The sequence below is a fragment of the Lithobates pipiens genome, unplaced genomic scaffold (assembly GCF_037356315.1).
Source record: "Lithobates pipiens isolate NorthernLeopardFrog02 unplaced genomic scaffold, aLitPip1_a1.2 Scaffold_27, whole genome shotgun sequence".
Classification (NCBI taxonomy): Eukaryota; Metazoa; Chordata; class Amphibia; order Anura; family Ranidae; genus Lithobates; species Lithobates pipiens.
The window spans coordinates 175673656-175692006 of NW_027507788.1; the positions used below are offsets into that span (position 1 = coordinate 175673656).

General features: G+C 44.5%; 1 protein-coding gene across 2 annotated transcripts in view; it reads right to left on the minus strand.

The window, feature by feature from the left end:
- Positions 1–14576, minus strand: part of CLDN19 (claudin 19) — a 40183-nt gene extending 25607 nt beyond the window's left edge. The window contains exon 1 of one of the 2 annotated variants that reach the window (XM_077457928.1): positions 14029–14576. In XM_077457928.1, the coding sequence (XP_077314054.1) occupies positions 14029–14251 (223 nt within the window). In that variant the 5' untranslated portion in view covers positions 14252–14576. The remainder of the gene's footprint in view (positions 1–14028) is intronic. The other variant, XM_077457927.1, reaches the window with a different exon arrangement.
- Positions 14577–18351: the final 3775 nt, after the last annotated feature.

Genomic DNA, 18351 nt, shown 5'->3' on the forward strand with positions numbered 1-18351 from the left:
AACTGTAAGCCCAAATAATTCAGCCGTTCCTTCGGGGGTCAGTGCTACACATAAAAGGCTGGAATCCTCATAATGGTCAAAGTAAGTGTGCAGACCTGGTAACTTATAAAGTCCCAGAAAGAAACAATACATTGTCAGTGTATTTAACTCTGGAGTAGGCACATCAAAAACTAAAACATTTTAGGGTGGACTGATCCTTTAAGAGAATGGTTCATCATACATGATCCAACTGTCCTTGGGGCATGGCCCCAATAGAGTATTGTTGAATGCTCTATCATGCAAATGTAGCACCCCCCTATATAGGTGCTAGGTTAGGTCAATTTAGTTCTGGGCTCATTGTAATCAGTGAGCTGTGTGTGATTATTTTGGTCTGTTCTGTGTTTCACTGGCTGCATGGTTGACTGCTTCCCCCTGTCTGTCTGGAAATGTTCTGGATGATAGTGGCAAGGAGAGTCAAATAAATCAACCCCTTCATATTGATGCAGCCCTGGCCAATCTCTGGACAGAGGTGCCAAGGTGATGGCTGGGAGTGTGTATAAATACTATGAGACCTGGAACAGAAGTCTCTCCTCCCTGAGGAGGAGATCCCGGCCTGGGGGGATGTTTTCCTCCTGAGCTAACATGCTATGTATCTGCTGTTTATGGAGGTCCCAGCTGGGTTAACTCGGGGGTTTGTCCTGTTGAAAGTTGTTGGAGCTTACTGAGGCATTTATAGTCTGAGGATCTAGATTGGTATCACTGGAATAGAGATATTGGAAGGAGGCAACCAACTATTCAAGGACATTAGTAAATACAGGAGATCCCTGAGACTGTGTGCTACTGCCATCACTCTTGTGCTAGATTCAGTTTTATCCACATGGGCTATTGTGTATGGTGTTCTGATGAGCTCAGTCCATTAACTGCTTGTGCAAGGACCCTGCTCAGATCCTTAAGAGAAAGTTTAACATTTTCAAGTGTTACTGAAAAAGTTCAGACCGCTATTTGCTGCAAGCAAGGATTTTTGTTTGCCTTACTGCTGCTGCTTTTGCAATTTAGTTAGTTGTACCTAAAGGGAATTCACTAAAGTGTTTCTGAAAAACGTGGTCCAATATTTATTTGCAAGCAAGAACCCTTACTCCCCTTACTAGGTGAAGGCTTTGTGTCCTCAAGTTCATTACTAAAAGTTAGTGGAGTATCCCACAGTTACCCTGAACCTGTTCAAATTCTATAACAGATTTTCTCAATCTTTTCAACACAAAGGAACCCTTCAAATTTTTTATTCTCGGGGAACCCCTATAAAAATTACTATTACTATGGAAAAGAATGCTCCCTACACTTTGTGGTTACTGGGAAGAATTACCCCCTTACAGATAGCTAAAAAAAAAAAATGGTGTCAATCAGGGCCGTCTTTAATATTGATTGGACCCTGGGCAAACATTTTCTTGGACCCCCCCCCCCCCCCCAATGCAATTTCACTCTCCACCTGCTCTGAGGAATACAATAAATAGCAGCTAGACTTAAAATTAGTTCACTGTATCAGATCAGGCAGCAATTGCGATTGGTTGCCAGCAGTTACAGCATATCGTTACTGCTTACTGACTGGTTGCTAGAGGTTACAGCACACATTACAGCTCTTTGATTAGTTGCTAGAGGTTACAGCACATGATTTCTGCTTGTTAATTGGTTGCTAGAGATTACTGTACAGTAATATTGCTCACTGGTTGCTAGAGATTACTGTACAGTAATATTGCTCACTGGTTGCTAGAGGTTACAGCACATCATCTCCTCACTGCAGGGGAACATGATATACATATGAATGCTGCCTTTATTTACATATCAAAGCCGCAGCTATTTACTTATGAATGCCGCCACTATTTACATATGGATGCCGGTTATTTACATGTAAACACAGGGCCTGCAGGTGAGACATCTGTACACAACAACAGGGCAGAGCTGAGCAGCATTAGTACCAGCACTTAACGCTGAGATATCAGGACACAGCAGACTAAAACTTCAACGGACAATGGAATTATAACTGGTATAGTTGGCAAGTATGAGGCAGCTGCTTTGGGCCCCACAACGACAGGGCCCAGGGCAGCTGCCCCTTTTGCCCTGCCTTAAAGACGGCCCTGGTGTCAATGGGAACCTAAATGAGAGTCAGAAATTGCTCATGGAACCCCTAGCAATCTCTGGAGGGACCCTAGGGTTCCATGAAACCTGCTCTACAATAAAGCATCAGAAAAAGCATACCCCTGGATTGTTCATTGAGCCAAAAGAGCAACTGTGACTATGTGCCTGGCTGCAGGCAAATACTGGGAAAGTTGCCCTGGGAATCTATTCAGCGGCTCCTGCTGGAGTAGTACTACATAAGCCCAGCTGAGCTCCTTTAAACAACTAAATGATATGCAGGTCTCTGTAAATTCTGGAAAAAAATAACTAAATGCTAAGCTTTCTGGTCAGTTCCAAGATTGCCATTTGGGGACTAATTAAAATAAAAGCTCCCAAGAGGGCCTCCTGAGACTGTGGGCCATTCCTTTGATGTTAAGGCTTGGCTACACTCCTATTCATGCTACAACAGTAATAACCAGCATCATTATATGTTACTTAAAGAATAAAAGAGCCCTAGGAACTCTAGTATGGTTCCTTCTATCTGATGTCACATGCTCCTATTACCCCGGTCCTGTGAATTCTACGCGATATCGCCTCCTTACAAAACATTCCAGGAATTTGCCCATTTTTTTTTTCAGATATAATTAAATTGTGGCTAATTATGCGTCCCTTGTCAACATCACAGCAGAGTATTATACTGGAACTATTTGTGCCATTTTGGAAGAAATACATTCTTCTGTCTCACATGTGAAATAATCTCTTTGTTTTTTCTAATTCCTCCCTTTCAGAATTGCCTGAACTTTCATAGCGGAATTACAATTTTTAAGTAAATGCCAAAACGGATCTGAGATCTGGTGAACCTGATAGTGAAAGGGGACGCTGGCACAGGGGCTAGGGGTTGACCCAAAATGCATTGTGCAGTATGGGAAAGTCATTAGCTAATATTACAGGATTTGTCTACAGAAGTTGGATTGTTGGCAGTTTAATTAGATTTTATGTGGGGCCTTTCTTTTTTAAGACGGGAATGGGGAAAAAGAAGGGAAATTAACAGTATGCTTTCTAAATAGTAGCATTTTTAATGTCCATGCTCACTAAAGATTCTAATCAGGTCTAAACCTCATTAATAATGCGGCTTTTAATAATATATTTTATTTATCTATTACAGGTATTTGTGTAGCACCGGCAATTTATGGAGTGCTTGTACATTCACATCAGTCCCTGCCCTTGAAGTGCTTACAATATAAGGTCTCTAGCTCACATGCATACATACACATGTTAAGGCCAGTTTAGCTAGGACCAAACATTTTTTTTTGGTGCGGGAGGAAACCCACACAAGCTCAGGGAAACCATGCAATCTCCACGTAGTGTCCTGACAATGACTTAAATTGGGCACCCTAGTGCTGCAAGGAAGAAGTTGAACAGAAGGAGGATGGCTATACATTACAGCGGGACACTTTACAATAGTAAAGAGTTTATTCCAAACAAAATCGGCAAGACAATACGGGAGATGTTGACGCGTTTCACACAACAAAGTGCATAAATTAAGCACCTTGTTGTGTGAAACACGTCAACATCTCCTTATCTTGTGCTGCGTCTTGCCGATATTGTTTGGGATAAACTCCTTGCTATTGGAAAGTGTTCCACTGTGGTATGCAGCCATCCTCCTTCTTTAAAATGTCCGTGATAATGAGACGGGCAGGCACCTACAAGTGAGAACTGTAAACCCGTCGCTCACCTGGAGTGTTGCTTTTCCCCATTTGCAAGGAAAAAATGCTGACCATTAAGCCTGTGCTGCCCATCTATGGCACACCATGGCAAGGCAGGATTTCTCTTAAAGTGTTTACCGGTCAACACACCTTTTAGGCAGGCTCCTTGGATATTCTCAAGAACTCTTGGGCCACTGCTCCACAGACAGACAGCATTCCACTCATCTATTTCTACCTGTATGGTCCTCCTGCCCTTTGCTGCTATTTTATTTGTAGTCCTGCCCACCTCTACAAGTGAAGATATTCCCATTGCTCCAGCAAAGGTTCTCTTAAGGTGTGTAGGAATGATCATGGGTGCTATGCAGGGCTCTTGCAGACTCTGTGTGTAAGCTGTGTGCTCATACCTTGTATGAGTGCTCAGTTACACACTGACAGGAACTAGACATGTGCAATTTGTTTTGGTCTGAATACAAATTCGGACAAATTTTTGGTTAATCTGAGATTGATGTATCCATCTTCAAATGAAATGGTTGAAATCCATTAAAATTGATTTTGTTTATATTCTAATGAATTACAAATTTTCTGAACGATTAGAATTTGGATCGGTCAAAAAATTATCGACTCATTTGAATTCTGTGTGAAGAATAGCTGATTGTTGAGCAGCGGGCTGGGAAGCATACCACCATGTCCTTAACAACTGATGACTCGTCATCGGGGAAGCCAATGAGGAAATGTAAACAAAACAATGTGAGCAATACAAAAATATAAAAATAAATTTAAAAAAAACAGCGTGGGGGCCCTTTGGGTCTGGTATGAATTTTAAGGGGAACCCCATGCCAAAATGTATAAAAAAAACAGCGTGGGAACCCCACTTAAAGTGAAAGATTAAAAATTACTTTAAATGTTGTGCTGGGGGTCCCCTTAGTCTGCCTGAAAAGTGATGCATCTATACTGTGTATAGAACCTGCTGCAGCAAAAACTGAAAATTTCTATGCAATACTGTAATTTTCCTTTCCTGATGGAGTCTATGGCAGCCAAAATGTGAGTTAATCCCGCCCCCTCATACCACATAGGCCCCTTCTCCCATAAATCTTTGCTCCAAGCCAGAGGCCGTGTTCCATAATTTAGCCTACTCCAGCCACTGGGAGGGAACTCCTGCTGCCATGGAGTCCATCAGGAAAGGAAAATTACGGTAAGTATTTGATAGAAATTTTCCATATTCCTGACAGACTCCATGGCAGCCTATGTGTGGGAAATAACTAGCCATGCACACCCAGGTAAGTAAAGTGCTGGGGAAAAGAAAAAAGGTTTAATTGGCACCATCAACAAGATCTGTAAACCAAATTTAACAAAAGACAACAAGGCTGGCTCTACGCAGTAGTGCGCCATGAACGTGTTAATAGAACATCATGAGGCCGCCTTGCAAATAACTTCTGAAGCCACGTGACATGAAGCCACCCATGATGTAGACACGCTTCTAGTTGAGTGAGCAGCCACCACTTCTGGGGGGCCAAGCCCTTGGCTTTGTAGGCCCACTGAATGACCTGAACAATCCATGCTGCGATAGATCTGGAAGAGGCATGCATTCCCCTATTCTTCCCATGGAAAAGAGCGAACGGGTGGTCGGACTGACGCAACGGAGCTGCAGCTTCTAGATACTGACAGTTAGTGGATAAACACTGGAATCTTTGGTAGATCTGAACGTTGGAAGAGAAATCGCCTGATTGTTGTGAAAAACAGATGGCACTTTGAGGTTTAAACCCAACATAGGAATCAAAACTACCCACAGAGGGGGAAAAAAGGTTAGAAATTGCTCCTTGCATCCCAGAGAGCTGATTTCGATGACCCTCTTGGCTGATGTTATAGCCACCAGGAAGGCATCTTTCAATGTGAATCTTGGCTTTTTCTGAGGTCTGTGCCTCACTGCTCCTCTGAAGAACTGTTGCATAAGAGGGTGTCTAGCCCAGGAAATTCCCATAAAGGCAGAAATTGCAGAGACTTGGACCTGCAGCAAGCTGACTGACAAGGAGAGATCCAAGCCTGATTGTAGGTAGCCCAAGGATATCATGTATCTTTGTTTATTGCAAGACCCTGTAGTGGAAGAGGTGTAGTCTGCAAATGTTGTCCAAATCCTCAGGTAGACCCTGTTGGTGCCTGCTCTTCTGGCATTCAATAATGTGGAGATGGCCCTAGTTGGACAGCCTAGGGCAGTGATGGCAAACCTTGGCACCCCAGATGTTTTGGAACTACATTTCCCATGATGCTCTAGCACTCTGCAGTGTAGTGGAGCATCATAGGAAATGTAGTTCCAAAACATCTGGGGTGCCAAGGTTCGCCATCACTGGCCTAGGGCCTCCAGCCTTCCCCTCTCAGGAACCAGACCATCAGATGTAGATGGGCTGGGCATGGATGTAGAGTTACCCCTTGTGATAGGAGATCTGGTCTAGAGGGCACAGAAACTGGATCCCAGAAGCTGAGTTGCATCAGCAGGGGAAACCATGGCCTGTTTGGTGAGTACGGGACTATTGCCACTATCTCTGCTTCTTCCATCCTGAGCCTCGACAGAAAGCCTAGGGACAACGAGACCTCATATAGTACTTCTCTAGTCTGAAGTGTGCATGGGGAGGCGAACAAGTCTTCTTCCGGAATTATTCCCATGGGCAGGACCCACTTGAACACTTTGGGGTGGAGAGTCCACTCGTTGTCTAGAGAAACTTGACAGAAAATCTGCCTGATAGACAGCTGTCAGGTTGGCCAGGTTCTTCTGGGCCCAGGTCATGATGGGCTCTACTGACTTCAACAGGGAGAGACTGTGAGTACCCCCTTGTCTGTTGATGTATAAGACTGCCATTGTGTTGTCCAGTCTTAGGAGAACTGAGGCCCCTGCTATTAAGGGGTGAAGCATCTACGTTGTCCGTCTAGACTTCCATTGCTTTAGAAAGAGCTGTGAGAACTAGAGCTGGTTTGCAGATCATACCTTCTGTAATGTAGAACCACTTGAGATCAGTATAAATTTTCCTCTCCAGGCCATCCCTAAAAGATAGTGTCTGCCAGTGGGAGTGTGACATGCCTCACTAATCTCATTAGGGCTGCGTCAATGAGAGGAGCCGACTCCAAATGTTTCACATCCTCACTTTTAAATGGGTACATCTTTGATACCTGTGTTAACAGGGAATTCTTCCTTTCAACACCACCCCATTCATTGGTAATTATTATGCCAAGTTCACCCAAAAAGGGGAAATTAGGGCATTCTTTTTTGAGGTGTTTAAAGCGGGAGTCCGCTGTTTGGTTTTTTTTTTTTTTAAAAGCCAGCAGCTACAAATACTGCAGCTGCTGACTTTTAAAATAATGACACTTACCCGCCCAGCGCGCCCGCGATGTCGGCACCCGAAGCCGATCTCTCGATCGTCTCTCAGGTGCTGCCGCCGCCATCTTGGGTAAGGGAATCAGGAAATGGAGCCTTGCGCTTCATTTCCCGGTTCCCTACTGCGCATGCGCGAGTCACGCTGCGCAATAAGGATAGTCCCCGCTGTCTCTGGGATCCGTGTGTTTCCCAGCAGGCAGCGGGGGAACCTTCGGGAAGGGGCGTAGATTCTGCGGAAAGGGGCGTACCTTCTGCAGAATCTATGCCGGAAGTGGGTGCAGATACCTGTACTGTACAGGTACCTGCACCCCCCTCCCCCCTGAAAGGTGCCAATTGTGGCCCCGGAGGGGGGGAGGGTTCCAATGACCGGAAGCTCCACTTTAGGGTGGACCTCCGCTTTAAAATATTTTCTCTGTTTGGAGGGTGCCTCCACTGGCTCTTCCCATCTCAAAGCTTCTTTGACAGCTTTGACCAGCTGTGGTACTAAGGCAAATTTAAAACCTGCACCAGGGTCATCTATCTCTGCCTCACTGTCTGATGGTGCCTCGATCTGGAGGGAGATCTATGATGTCTGGAGCTTGAAGAGGAGTGACAATGTTGAGACCTAGGACAGTCTTTACCTTTTGCGCGCTGTGTTTTGGTGTTCAGACCTAGAAGGGCTGAGTGGAAAAAAAGTTAAGAGCTCCCAAATGAATGAACCCAAACATCACAGGAAGAAAATAATTCAATCCTACCTGCAGCACAAGGGTTGGCCACGGGTGGGTGGTGACAGATCCATAGCAAGGCAGCTTGAAACTGAAATGCACCATTAAAGCCTTATGAGAAACAGGAGTGACAATGGGCATGAGAGAGCACATAACAAACCTAGCCAGCAGCCAGCACCCAGGGAGCCTGCAGCAAGCTATTTACCTTGTAAATTGGAGACCAGTTCCTGGGGAAACCGCTGCATAAGCCCAAGGAATAGCTGCTTTGACAGCTATTTAAATCTGCTGCCGTTGATGACAGCACCGTGCCCCGCAGCACGCCTGCACTGGAAATCGTTGCCACCCGGCAGCCGTGTGCATGAGTGACCACATTCATTTTGGCGGAACCACGCCAGCTGAGGCTTGGTTCGTGGCTTGCAGATACGCAGACGGGTCCCGGAGACTTCCTGAAATGGCGAGCTGCAACACAGCTGCGCTCCAGCCACCATGGTTAATCACTGGAGCTTGATAGCAAACAAGGAGACACACAAAATGCAGCGATACGGCTGCTATAAGAAAATTAATATCTTTGTACGTTACCACCACCGCGGCATGATCCGCACCAGACCTGGGACTGGGGTGGTGTCACTTGACCCACCACATGACCTTTTACAAGGCCTCCTGCTAAAGCTGGGACATTTGGTCATATTGCCGCTTGCCTGCCAATAGCCAGGCTAGTAAGCTCTTTATGGCATTGCATCCTATGGCCCATGTCCACCTGCTAATAGCTAGGATTGCTGGACTTCAGAGAGGATCACCGCTAACCACCAACGTATCGCCATGCACACCAGCAGGCCTGGATTATGGAAAAATTCATGAAAAGGTAAGACCTCATCTTGATCCTAGGAGGAGGACAAAAAGGAACCACAGACTCTGGCCCGGAGCAAAGATTTATGGGATAAGGGTCCTATGAGGTATGAGGGACGGGGTTAACCCACACGTAGGCTGCCATGGAGCCTGTCAGGAAGATGACATAACTAAAGGAAAAAAAAACCCATACCAGGCCACGTGCCCTCAACATGGGGGGTGGGTGCTTTGGAAGGGGGGGGGGGGGTACACAAAATGAAAAGAAAACTATGCCTTACACTTTAATGTATAGGGGAGAATGTAACAAATCTAACAAATACCGCACACTCGTAACAATCTGATAGCATGTAATGGAAACCTTCTCTAGCGCATCTGTTTTTCTTAGTATAATCGCATATTTATGATCATACTGCATATCGTTTTCAAAAGTTATTTTTCACGAGAATGAGTTTCTGGTGTGGCTGTCACCGACCCTCATAAATTCAGATTTAGGTGGGGACCGATCTGCCTTTTGGCATTCATGCTCATTTCCTTTCTAACATTACACAATGCTCAACATTTCTCATGTACAAGAACCGCCTGGATGAATTATTATTGGATTAATGCTAAAATGGTTTGCCAATTTAAATGTTATTGTAATCGTACAGTTTGGATATGGAGTGGATCCCTGTGTGCTCAAGATAAGGTGAGGAGACAAAACCTTACAAATCTTTTCTTGCCTCTATTTAGTAATAGAGATTAGGTAGGGTGAAGAAGGGTGGGTGCTGTAAAATGAGCCACACTCAGGAAGCCAAAATATCCCTAAACACCAATGGTTGCATTAGGCCTAGTGAGAGGGAAGAAGGCACATTTAGGTCTAGTGAGAGGGGAGAGGAGGGCACTTTAGGTCTAGTTTTTTTTTTTTTTTTTTGAAAAGCCAGTGGCGTGTTAAACACACCCAAAAACTCCAACCGGTGGCAAAAAAAAGCACAAGCACATAAAGAGTGACGTAAAATGTGCAACGGGTGTTACACTAGTCCTCCACTAGGGAAGGACCTTACCCTGATCCCCCAGGGCGTTGGGCTCCAAACGGGGACAGAGGTACTTCACTTGGTCCATCTGGCCAAAACCAGATGGACCCCTTTCTCTGGAGGGTCTGCCGAAACAGACCCACCCAAGTACTAGGTGGGGCTCCCCCGAAGGGAGACCCCATGAGAGAAGGTGAACCAAGTCAAAAGGCCATGTCCACCCCCTCCCAAGACTTTCAGGGTAATACTTGAGGTCCCACACCCTACTCATCACACAGTGACAAACATGTAACACATTAACAAAAAAGTACAAAAAAGTGACAACACGGGTAAAATAAATAGGAAAGTGGGAGAAGGAAGTGGGAGAGTGAAAACTGTGCAATACAATGGCCAGGCCCTCCGGCCAGGAATAAAAATTTCCTGTGGTCCTAGCCAAAAGTCTCGACCCTAGAGGCAGGCGTAAAAACAAAAGTGCGTATGGTGAAGTGGCCATGGTGCCTTAAATCAATGTGACCCTCACTCAGTGATTGTACGGCACCCCTCAACTGCCACTTCAGGGGCACATTGACTAACCCAGACCACAGCAGCCCCCACTCCAGCCAGGAAGGCCTCAAGTTCCGGAAGCTTGGTGAGAGCCCTTTGCCATCAGGCCCCACCGTCGCTCCCATCACTCCTACCTAATTACATTTGGGAAATACTAACCTCCCCCTCCAGCAAGACAAGAGCCAGTGTTCTCTCCCGAAAAACTGACTCAAGCTAGAGCTACCCCAATCAAGGCCAGAAGGCCAGGGACCCGACCCTCTGGGTCAGACCGCATGCAGCACCCATCCCCATCAGGAGCACCCTTCCAGACGGCTCGGACGCCAGCATTGGCGCCCATACACCGGCACCGCCAAACCACCCTTCCAGGTCCAATGACACCATTGGATTTGCATGTGTCCTGTGTTACTCTCACACTCAGGAGTAGAACAGCGCCTCCTCTGGATACTTATAAGAACAGATCGTACACTTGATCTTAGCCAAAATGCCGAGAAGCGAGGGCACATTAGGTCTAGCGAGAGGGGAGAGGAGGGCACATTAGGTCTAGTGAGAGGGAAGATGAAGGCGAGGCTGCAGACCATCCAGTTCATCAGGGGAGTACAGTTGTGATTGGAAAAGATTACCAATTGCTTGAGTAGAAGTCCCCCCCCTTCTGCCCAATTATTGGCCCTGACCAGTGGTTTCTGGGATGGGTATCAGAGTGTTGTATCTGCCAGCTCCTTAGATCTCTTGTATACCAGATTTTCTAGTGGTGGCTTGCCTGCAACATCCCCAATAATGAAGATTTTGTTCTTTCACAGTTGTACCGCTCAATTACTTTTTTTGTTCAACCCATGGAGACATAGTGACACCCAGGGCTTGAGCCCTGCAGGAACGCATGGGAACGTTGTTCCTGTACTTTTTCTACAGCAGGAATGACGTTCCCTTTGCGCTGGGTCTGAAGGGGGCCGACTCTGGGAGGCTCAGGTGCAGAGTCCTCCCCTCCCCCCTCCTCTTGTGTAAAATATGATGTCCTTGTCAGTGGCGGAGTGTGTAGTACTACAGTAAGGGTTAATAGATCGTTGGGCACTCGCCGAGCTGTTCACCGCTAGATTGTTGGGCTCGGACTGACTGACATGGTTCTACACCGCCAGGCAGCATTAAACACAGCAGGAGCGCTGCCTGTAGTCTCGCCCACCCTGTCAGGCAGCACTGAGCACACTAGGGTAGGAGGGTGGGAGGCTTGGATTTTTTTTTATTTTTTATCACGAGATGAGGAAATAAAATGTATAGATACATACAAAAATATCAGATAAACCAATTCCTCCTACCCACAATCCCTTTTTCTCAGAACAGAAGGTATATCTCAACCAGATATCATTCTTTACTGATCTGACCATAAAAAAACCTACCGTAAATCTGTTTGCTATGAGCTACTGTGCCATTTCCCCACTGAGAATATAAATAAGTCTGTATTTTTGGTTTGGGAATTAAAAATTGCATTTTAGGTCAGCTGATTTTTCTACCATGAAATCCTTGTCTTGTTATCCAGACAGCCCAGCCAGATTGGTGACCTCACTTACATCCATTGCAGTACAGCTGGGTCCCCTAACTGAATAATTCACATTGCTGTACCTACCTTTCCCAGTCCGAATCCTAGGCTGTTATAAACTGAGAGTTCAGTTATTTGTACTATCTGTTTGAGTAAATAAGTGGATTTATAATTATCTGAACTAAGCTTTGGCAATAAAACCTGGAAGCTGATTGGTTGCTGTGCAGAGCTGCACCAGATTCTATTTGCTCCAATTTTAGTAAATCACCCCCCATTGTTGGTATATATCAAGGCTTCTTAAAGAGGAAGTAATCCCTGATGGATTTACTTCCTCTTTGTCTCCCTGCAAAGGTAAAGCATAATGGACTACTATGCATAGCATAGTAGCCCATTATGTGTCAATAACCTGACACAGGAGCCAGCGATGTCACCGCTGTCCCCTGTAGTCCGGGCATCCATCTTCTGCCGGGTATCGCTGCTCCGGCCACTCACAGCGCCGGAGCAGCGATGACGTCACTCCCGCGCATGCGCATGGGAGCCGGCACTAATGGCATATCGCCGTTAGCAGCGGCATGCTGCTAACGGCGATAGTGCGCCTGCGTGCCGCTGTCTACGGCGCATTCGCCGTAGACAGCTGTCACTGTCTTTTAGTAAACAAGCTAGATATTTCTTGGACCTACAGGTAAGCCTTAATCTAGGCTTACCTGTAGGTCAAAGTGGTTTGTAAGGGCTGCGATGATCTGCAAAACACACTAACCCATAAAGACCAATCAGAAATCTGCTTTTGCTGGCTTGATTGCAGTACCCAATGTCTTGTAAGCTGGTCTGGACTATTGGCTCTTTGCATATGACCAACATTCATGGAAAAACGAAAAACAATTTAAGTATTACAACTGGATAGTGTATAGAGGGCACTCATGAGCAATAATGAACATTTATAAGCATATAACACACTTATCAACATTTTGAATACATTTTTCAGCATGCTGGAAATACCCACTATCATTAATCGGCAGTCAAATATTGGCTACAGTTGGCCAAAAACTCTGCATCGTGGCAATTCTGTGATCTCTTAAGGGCTCATGCACATGGGTGTAAAAAAAATTGTTCCGATCGTACTGTATACAGATTTTTATAAACTTCATTGCAGCAATATTGTTTATTATGGGCCAATGCACACAGCTGCACACTCGGTGATTTTATACAAAGAGTAAAATCAAAATTTTAAATTCTACATCCGCGGTCAGTATTATTGTGTAAATTTACATTTTTAAATGCACATAAATGTTGGGACTGAAACAAAAGAATAATTTTATGGTTACGAAGGTTTTTAAGAACATTTAAGCGTCTAAACGTGGGTAAATGGGAGCAAATTACTGACAAGTTCCCCAAACTCGCTCATCCATGTCTTTATGGACCTTGCTTTGTGCGCTGGTCCAAATCATCTGTTGGATGGGGGATTATGGTGTGGGGTTGTTTTTCAGTGGTTGGGCTTGGGCCCCTTACAGTGCACAAAACAAGGTCCATAAAGACATGGATGAGCGAGTTTAAGGTGCAGGAACTTGACTGGCCTGCACAGAATCCTGATCTCGACCAGATGAATTCAAGCGGAGACTGCGAGCCAGCCTAACATCGTTGCCTGACTCCACATATGCGTTTCTGGAAGAATGATCAAACATTCCCATAGACACACTCCTAAACCTTGTGGACAGCCTACCCAGAAGAGTTGAAGCTGTTATAGCTGTAAAGGGTGGGCCAACTCAATATTGAACCCTTCGGACCCAGACTGAGATGTAATTAAAGATCGTGTGTGTGTGTGTGTGTGTGTGTGTGTGTGTGTGTGTAAAGGCAGGCATCCCAATACTTTTGGTAATATAGTGTGTGTGTGTGTGTGTGTGTGTATATAATATATATATTATATTATTGTGTGTGTCCGTCCATGCATCAATGCACCCATGTAACTGAAATTGTTGGTAGAAAAAAAGGAATAGAAGAATTATTTTATGGATTTTTACCCATAAGGACATTTACATGTTTATATTTGTGTATACAGAATTACATTACAGATCATTGTATGCGTTTCTTTACCTTCTGCCAGTAAATATCAATACATTTCTAATGCCCGTGTGCATGAGCCCAAATCTGCCATTATTTTACCTGTAAAAATGTGAATGGTTAAGCGGTTCCTGAGGACCGGATTGGCATACCCAAGATTCCAGGATTGCCCCCATTTTCTACGTACCCTCCAGTGATAGCAGGGAGTCGAAGACTTTGCACTGCACCTGGCCCGTGCTCTGTGAGGCACATGACATCCACAGTCCCTCGTACAGTCCCACCGCTGTGATAATGGCATCCCCTGCGTACGACGACTGCTTCCATTGAGGTAACGCTGTGGTAGAAATGATCCCTATCCATCCCCCCAAAGCCAGAAAATAGCCAAGGAGCTGAATTCCTGAATTGGCCATAATGTCTGAGTTTAAACAACAGTTTTTAGTCTTTTTTGAGTTTTGAGTATCCGGTTGAACTGCAGCTTGCGGTCCTGTCTCTCGTTGGTTAATGCGGTCCTCTCCACCTGTGGTCTGTCCCAACGGGCTGGTGGTGACACCAGGATGAGCTGCAGCTTAGTAGAAATACATGAAGATGTTCTCCCAGGCAGAGGTGTGAAGGGGACAGTTAGGTGCTGAGAACTTCATGTTTACACTCCACTAAGCCTCTAGGACACCCAGGGGACAAAGTGGCAATAAAAGGGAAAAAAAAAGACACACACTAATGTCTGTATGTGCAAGCAGTTTGGAGAATGCCAGGGGGCAGGTCCTTGGGATTAACGAAATTCAGAGGAACACCCACACAGGAAAAGGCACATGGAATTCAGAATTAACTCGGTCTGTACTGCTGAGCCAAATTCTACCCCCCTGGATCACACAAGTGGCTCTGATGTTTGAGGAATATTCTATGGAGTGTTGAAGGGGCCATTTACACCATATGCTGGGCTAGGTAGCCTTGCCCAATGCAGTCCCAGCTCATAGATAAGACATGGGGCAAACTGCCATATCAGCTCAGATGTGTGCTGAAAAAAAGTAGGACATGTATGTTTTGTAACACACTACATTGTCACACACTACATCACAACCCACTGCAGTAAATAAAATTGGCTCATCTGTAACTTGACATTTCAATAAAGTTGAAAAAAAAAAAGTATTACGCATTGGGATTTATTTACTAAAAGGCAAATCCACTTTGCACTTGAAAGTGCAGTCACTGCAGATCTGAGGGGGACATGCAAGAAAAATAAAAAACAGCATTTTTGCTTGTACATGATTGGATGATAAAATCAGCAGAGCTTCCACTCATTTCAAATATTCCTCTCAGATATACAGTGACTACACTTCCAAGTGCACTTGTAATGCAGAGTGAATTTTCCTTTAGTAAAGAAACCCCATTGAGGTTGATTTACTAAAGGCAAATAAAATATGCCCTTTGCAAAGTGCAGTTGGGCACTGCAAGATCAGTTGCTCCAGAGCTTAGTAAATGAGCAGAAGCTTTGCTGACTTGGATCATCCAATCATGTTCAAGCAACAATGCTTTTTATTTTATTTTTTTAATTTCCAATTTGCAAAGTGCACAGTCTATTTGCATTTAGTAAATCAACCCCATTGGCACTACACCCTTCACAACACACATCTGGTATAAACGAGCCCTTAGTGCATGTTTAAAACCACACCAAAACGTATCTCCCCATTGAAATGTATTGAAAAAAGCACCCACAGTTGCTTTTTTTTTTAATCGCATGTCCTTTTTTCACAGATGCAGGCTGATGTCAGGCGACCAGAAATAATATTAGAAGGCTTCTCCTGACTGATTGGCCATTGTGTCCAATATATGAAAGGGTTAACTTCAAGCCTGAGAGATATCAAGAACTTTTATGACAATTACAAGTAAAACATTTACTTGGCTCATCCACCCATGATACCCTGCTTATATTGATCCGCTTTATCCCACCTTGATTAGTTCAGTTGGTCACTTCAGGAAGATGGATTCCTTTTTTCCTTCCCCTGTTCAGGGTGTATCGGAGAATTTTATGCCTTCAATACATTCAATTGTGGATGGACTAAATCGACTCCAAGTTTTGTTGTGTGTTGTGTCACCCCATATCTGGTTTTCAAGGTCTAGCAGCACCTACCCAGTTTGTCATGAGGAAGCAATTTAAGATTGTGAAATGCGTTGACAAGCTAGCATGTAGGAGATCATGGATTTAATTTGTTAATACATATAGACCATTCATGTAAATTACGGATCTACTATCACTTTGCAAGGATCCATGCCTCCACGTTTTTGCTCTATTGGGTATCTGTTGACCTAGTCAAGCTAAGGGTGTTGTTTGTTTGGTATTGTATGTGGTTTTAAAATTTTGTAAAAAAGATAAACATTTTTATATATTACTGCCTCGTTTTATGCCCACAAATTCCACACATTTTTGAGAGTTTCTTACTCTTTTTCAACCTTTTATATAGGCACAGGTCTTAATATTTGGTATTTTGCGTATTAATTTGTGTTTTGCGTTTTAAGGCAGCTAATTAATTTTGAATGGTTTGCCAATTCACCACAGCATGCTCTAATGGACATGCGCCACTGGTTCTTTTTTTCTTTTTTTTTATAAATTCTTTATTTTCACAGAAATTGTGTTAAAATTTACAGAAGAAAACCTCTCCCCAATATAACTTCACCTCTATTATAATGCCTGCCAGTCTTATGGCCAGTAAAAATTACTATTACAATTATTGACAGGCTATATTATCTTATGCAATATAATAAATCATCAGCTTTTCTTTGTAAATAGAAAGTAACATCACTTCTTGTGCGAGAGAGAGAAGAAAAAAAAAAAAATTAATTGAACCGCCATCGCAACCAACCCTACCTTTGTCCATTCTCCATTGTACAGTATAACCTCATTACAGAACCGGTTAGTGGATCACCTACTGCTGAGAAGTTGGGAAAATCTGTTCCCTATAAGTAAGATAAGGGGCCCAGACTTTCCGATATTGCTCTTTCAACATCATCGTAAGATTGTCCATTTGTTGGATTTCTGTAATTCTGACAAACCAGTGTGATCTAGTTAGAGGGGTAGTACTCTTCCACCACACCAGGATACACTCCTTCACTGCGGTGAGCAAGTGTTTTAACAGTGAGGTTTTTATATTTTTTAATAGCTGAGATCATGAAGTAGGAAGGCTGCCGGTTTTTCTCCAAGAGACACCCCTGTAATTGTTTTAACCATTTCAGAAACCATCATCCAGAACTTTGAGCCCTGAGCATTCCCAAAATATGTGTAACATAGTGCCCTCCGACTCCTGGCATCACCAACAGACATTCGATACCTGTGGAAATATCAGATGCAACACTGCCGGTGTTCTGTACCATCTGGTAAGGAGTTTATATTTTCCTCCTTGATACCTACTCGCCAAGGACGCCTTGTGAGCAAACGGTAAAATCCTATCCTTCTGAACATCCATGCATGTACTGCAGTAAGTGTTATTGACATCGATCAGAGAAAGACACTAAGTTGTGTCTGCCAAAGAAAATCTAGATCTGATGCAAAATCACGTTCGATCTCCCTGCTTGTCATCAGGCGATTGCCGACCGAAAAATGTAAGAGCCTACTATTACCCCACCGCAGCAGAGTACTAAAGCATGGATCTGTTAGGCCTGGATGGAAAGCCGGTGTACACAAATTTGGAATCATAGGGCTCAGATGTGACGACATGACTATATTTTTAAAGATCTTTTCAGTACATCGTAAGGTGGCACCCACCGTTGGATGCCTCCTCAAGGCCTGTGGGATGTCTGCATCCTAAAGCCATACAAGCCCCTCCAAGGGTGTATCAATTGTCGCTTGATCCATGTGAACCCATGGCTTCTTCTTTTGAAGCACACACCAGTCCACTACCCGTGCCAAATGCGAGGCCTCATGATATTCAACTGGGTCGGGAAATCCAATCCCTCCTCTTTCCTTAGGGAGTGTCAGGATTGCCCTGTGTACCCTCACTGGTTTCCCGGCCCAGATAAACCAGATAAGAAAAGAACAGCTGGCAATAGAAAAAAAAAGTGTGGGCCCCTCTCTCCAATCCATACCAAGCCCTTATCTTGTCAATGAGACTCGGGTGATCACAGATTGGAGTAATTGGTCGATCCTGACCCCTTACCATGTGATCAGCATATCGGTAATCTTTTTTTTTTTTTTTTTTTCTTCTCAGAAAAAAAAACTGACTCCTGGCTTCTGTTGAAGGGACATCGGTCCCAAAGAGGAAGAGGCGAAGCTGCCTCATGTGCCCAGCAGTACCGCTTGCCAGTGCCACGAATCGGTGCCCACCAATCAGTGCCCATCAGTACATAAGTCAAAGCAATCGGTGCCTCCTATCAATGCCCACCAGTGGTGCTAATCAGTGCCACCTAGCAGTACTGCCTATCAGTGTTGATGACCAGTGCCCATCACTGCCGCCCTTCAGTGCCCACCAATACCACTTCTCAGTGCCCACCAGTGCCACCTTATCAGTGCAGCCTATCAGTG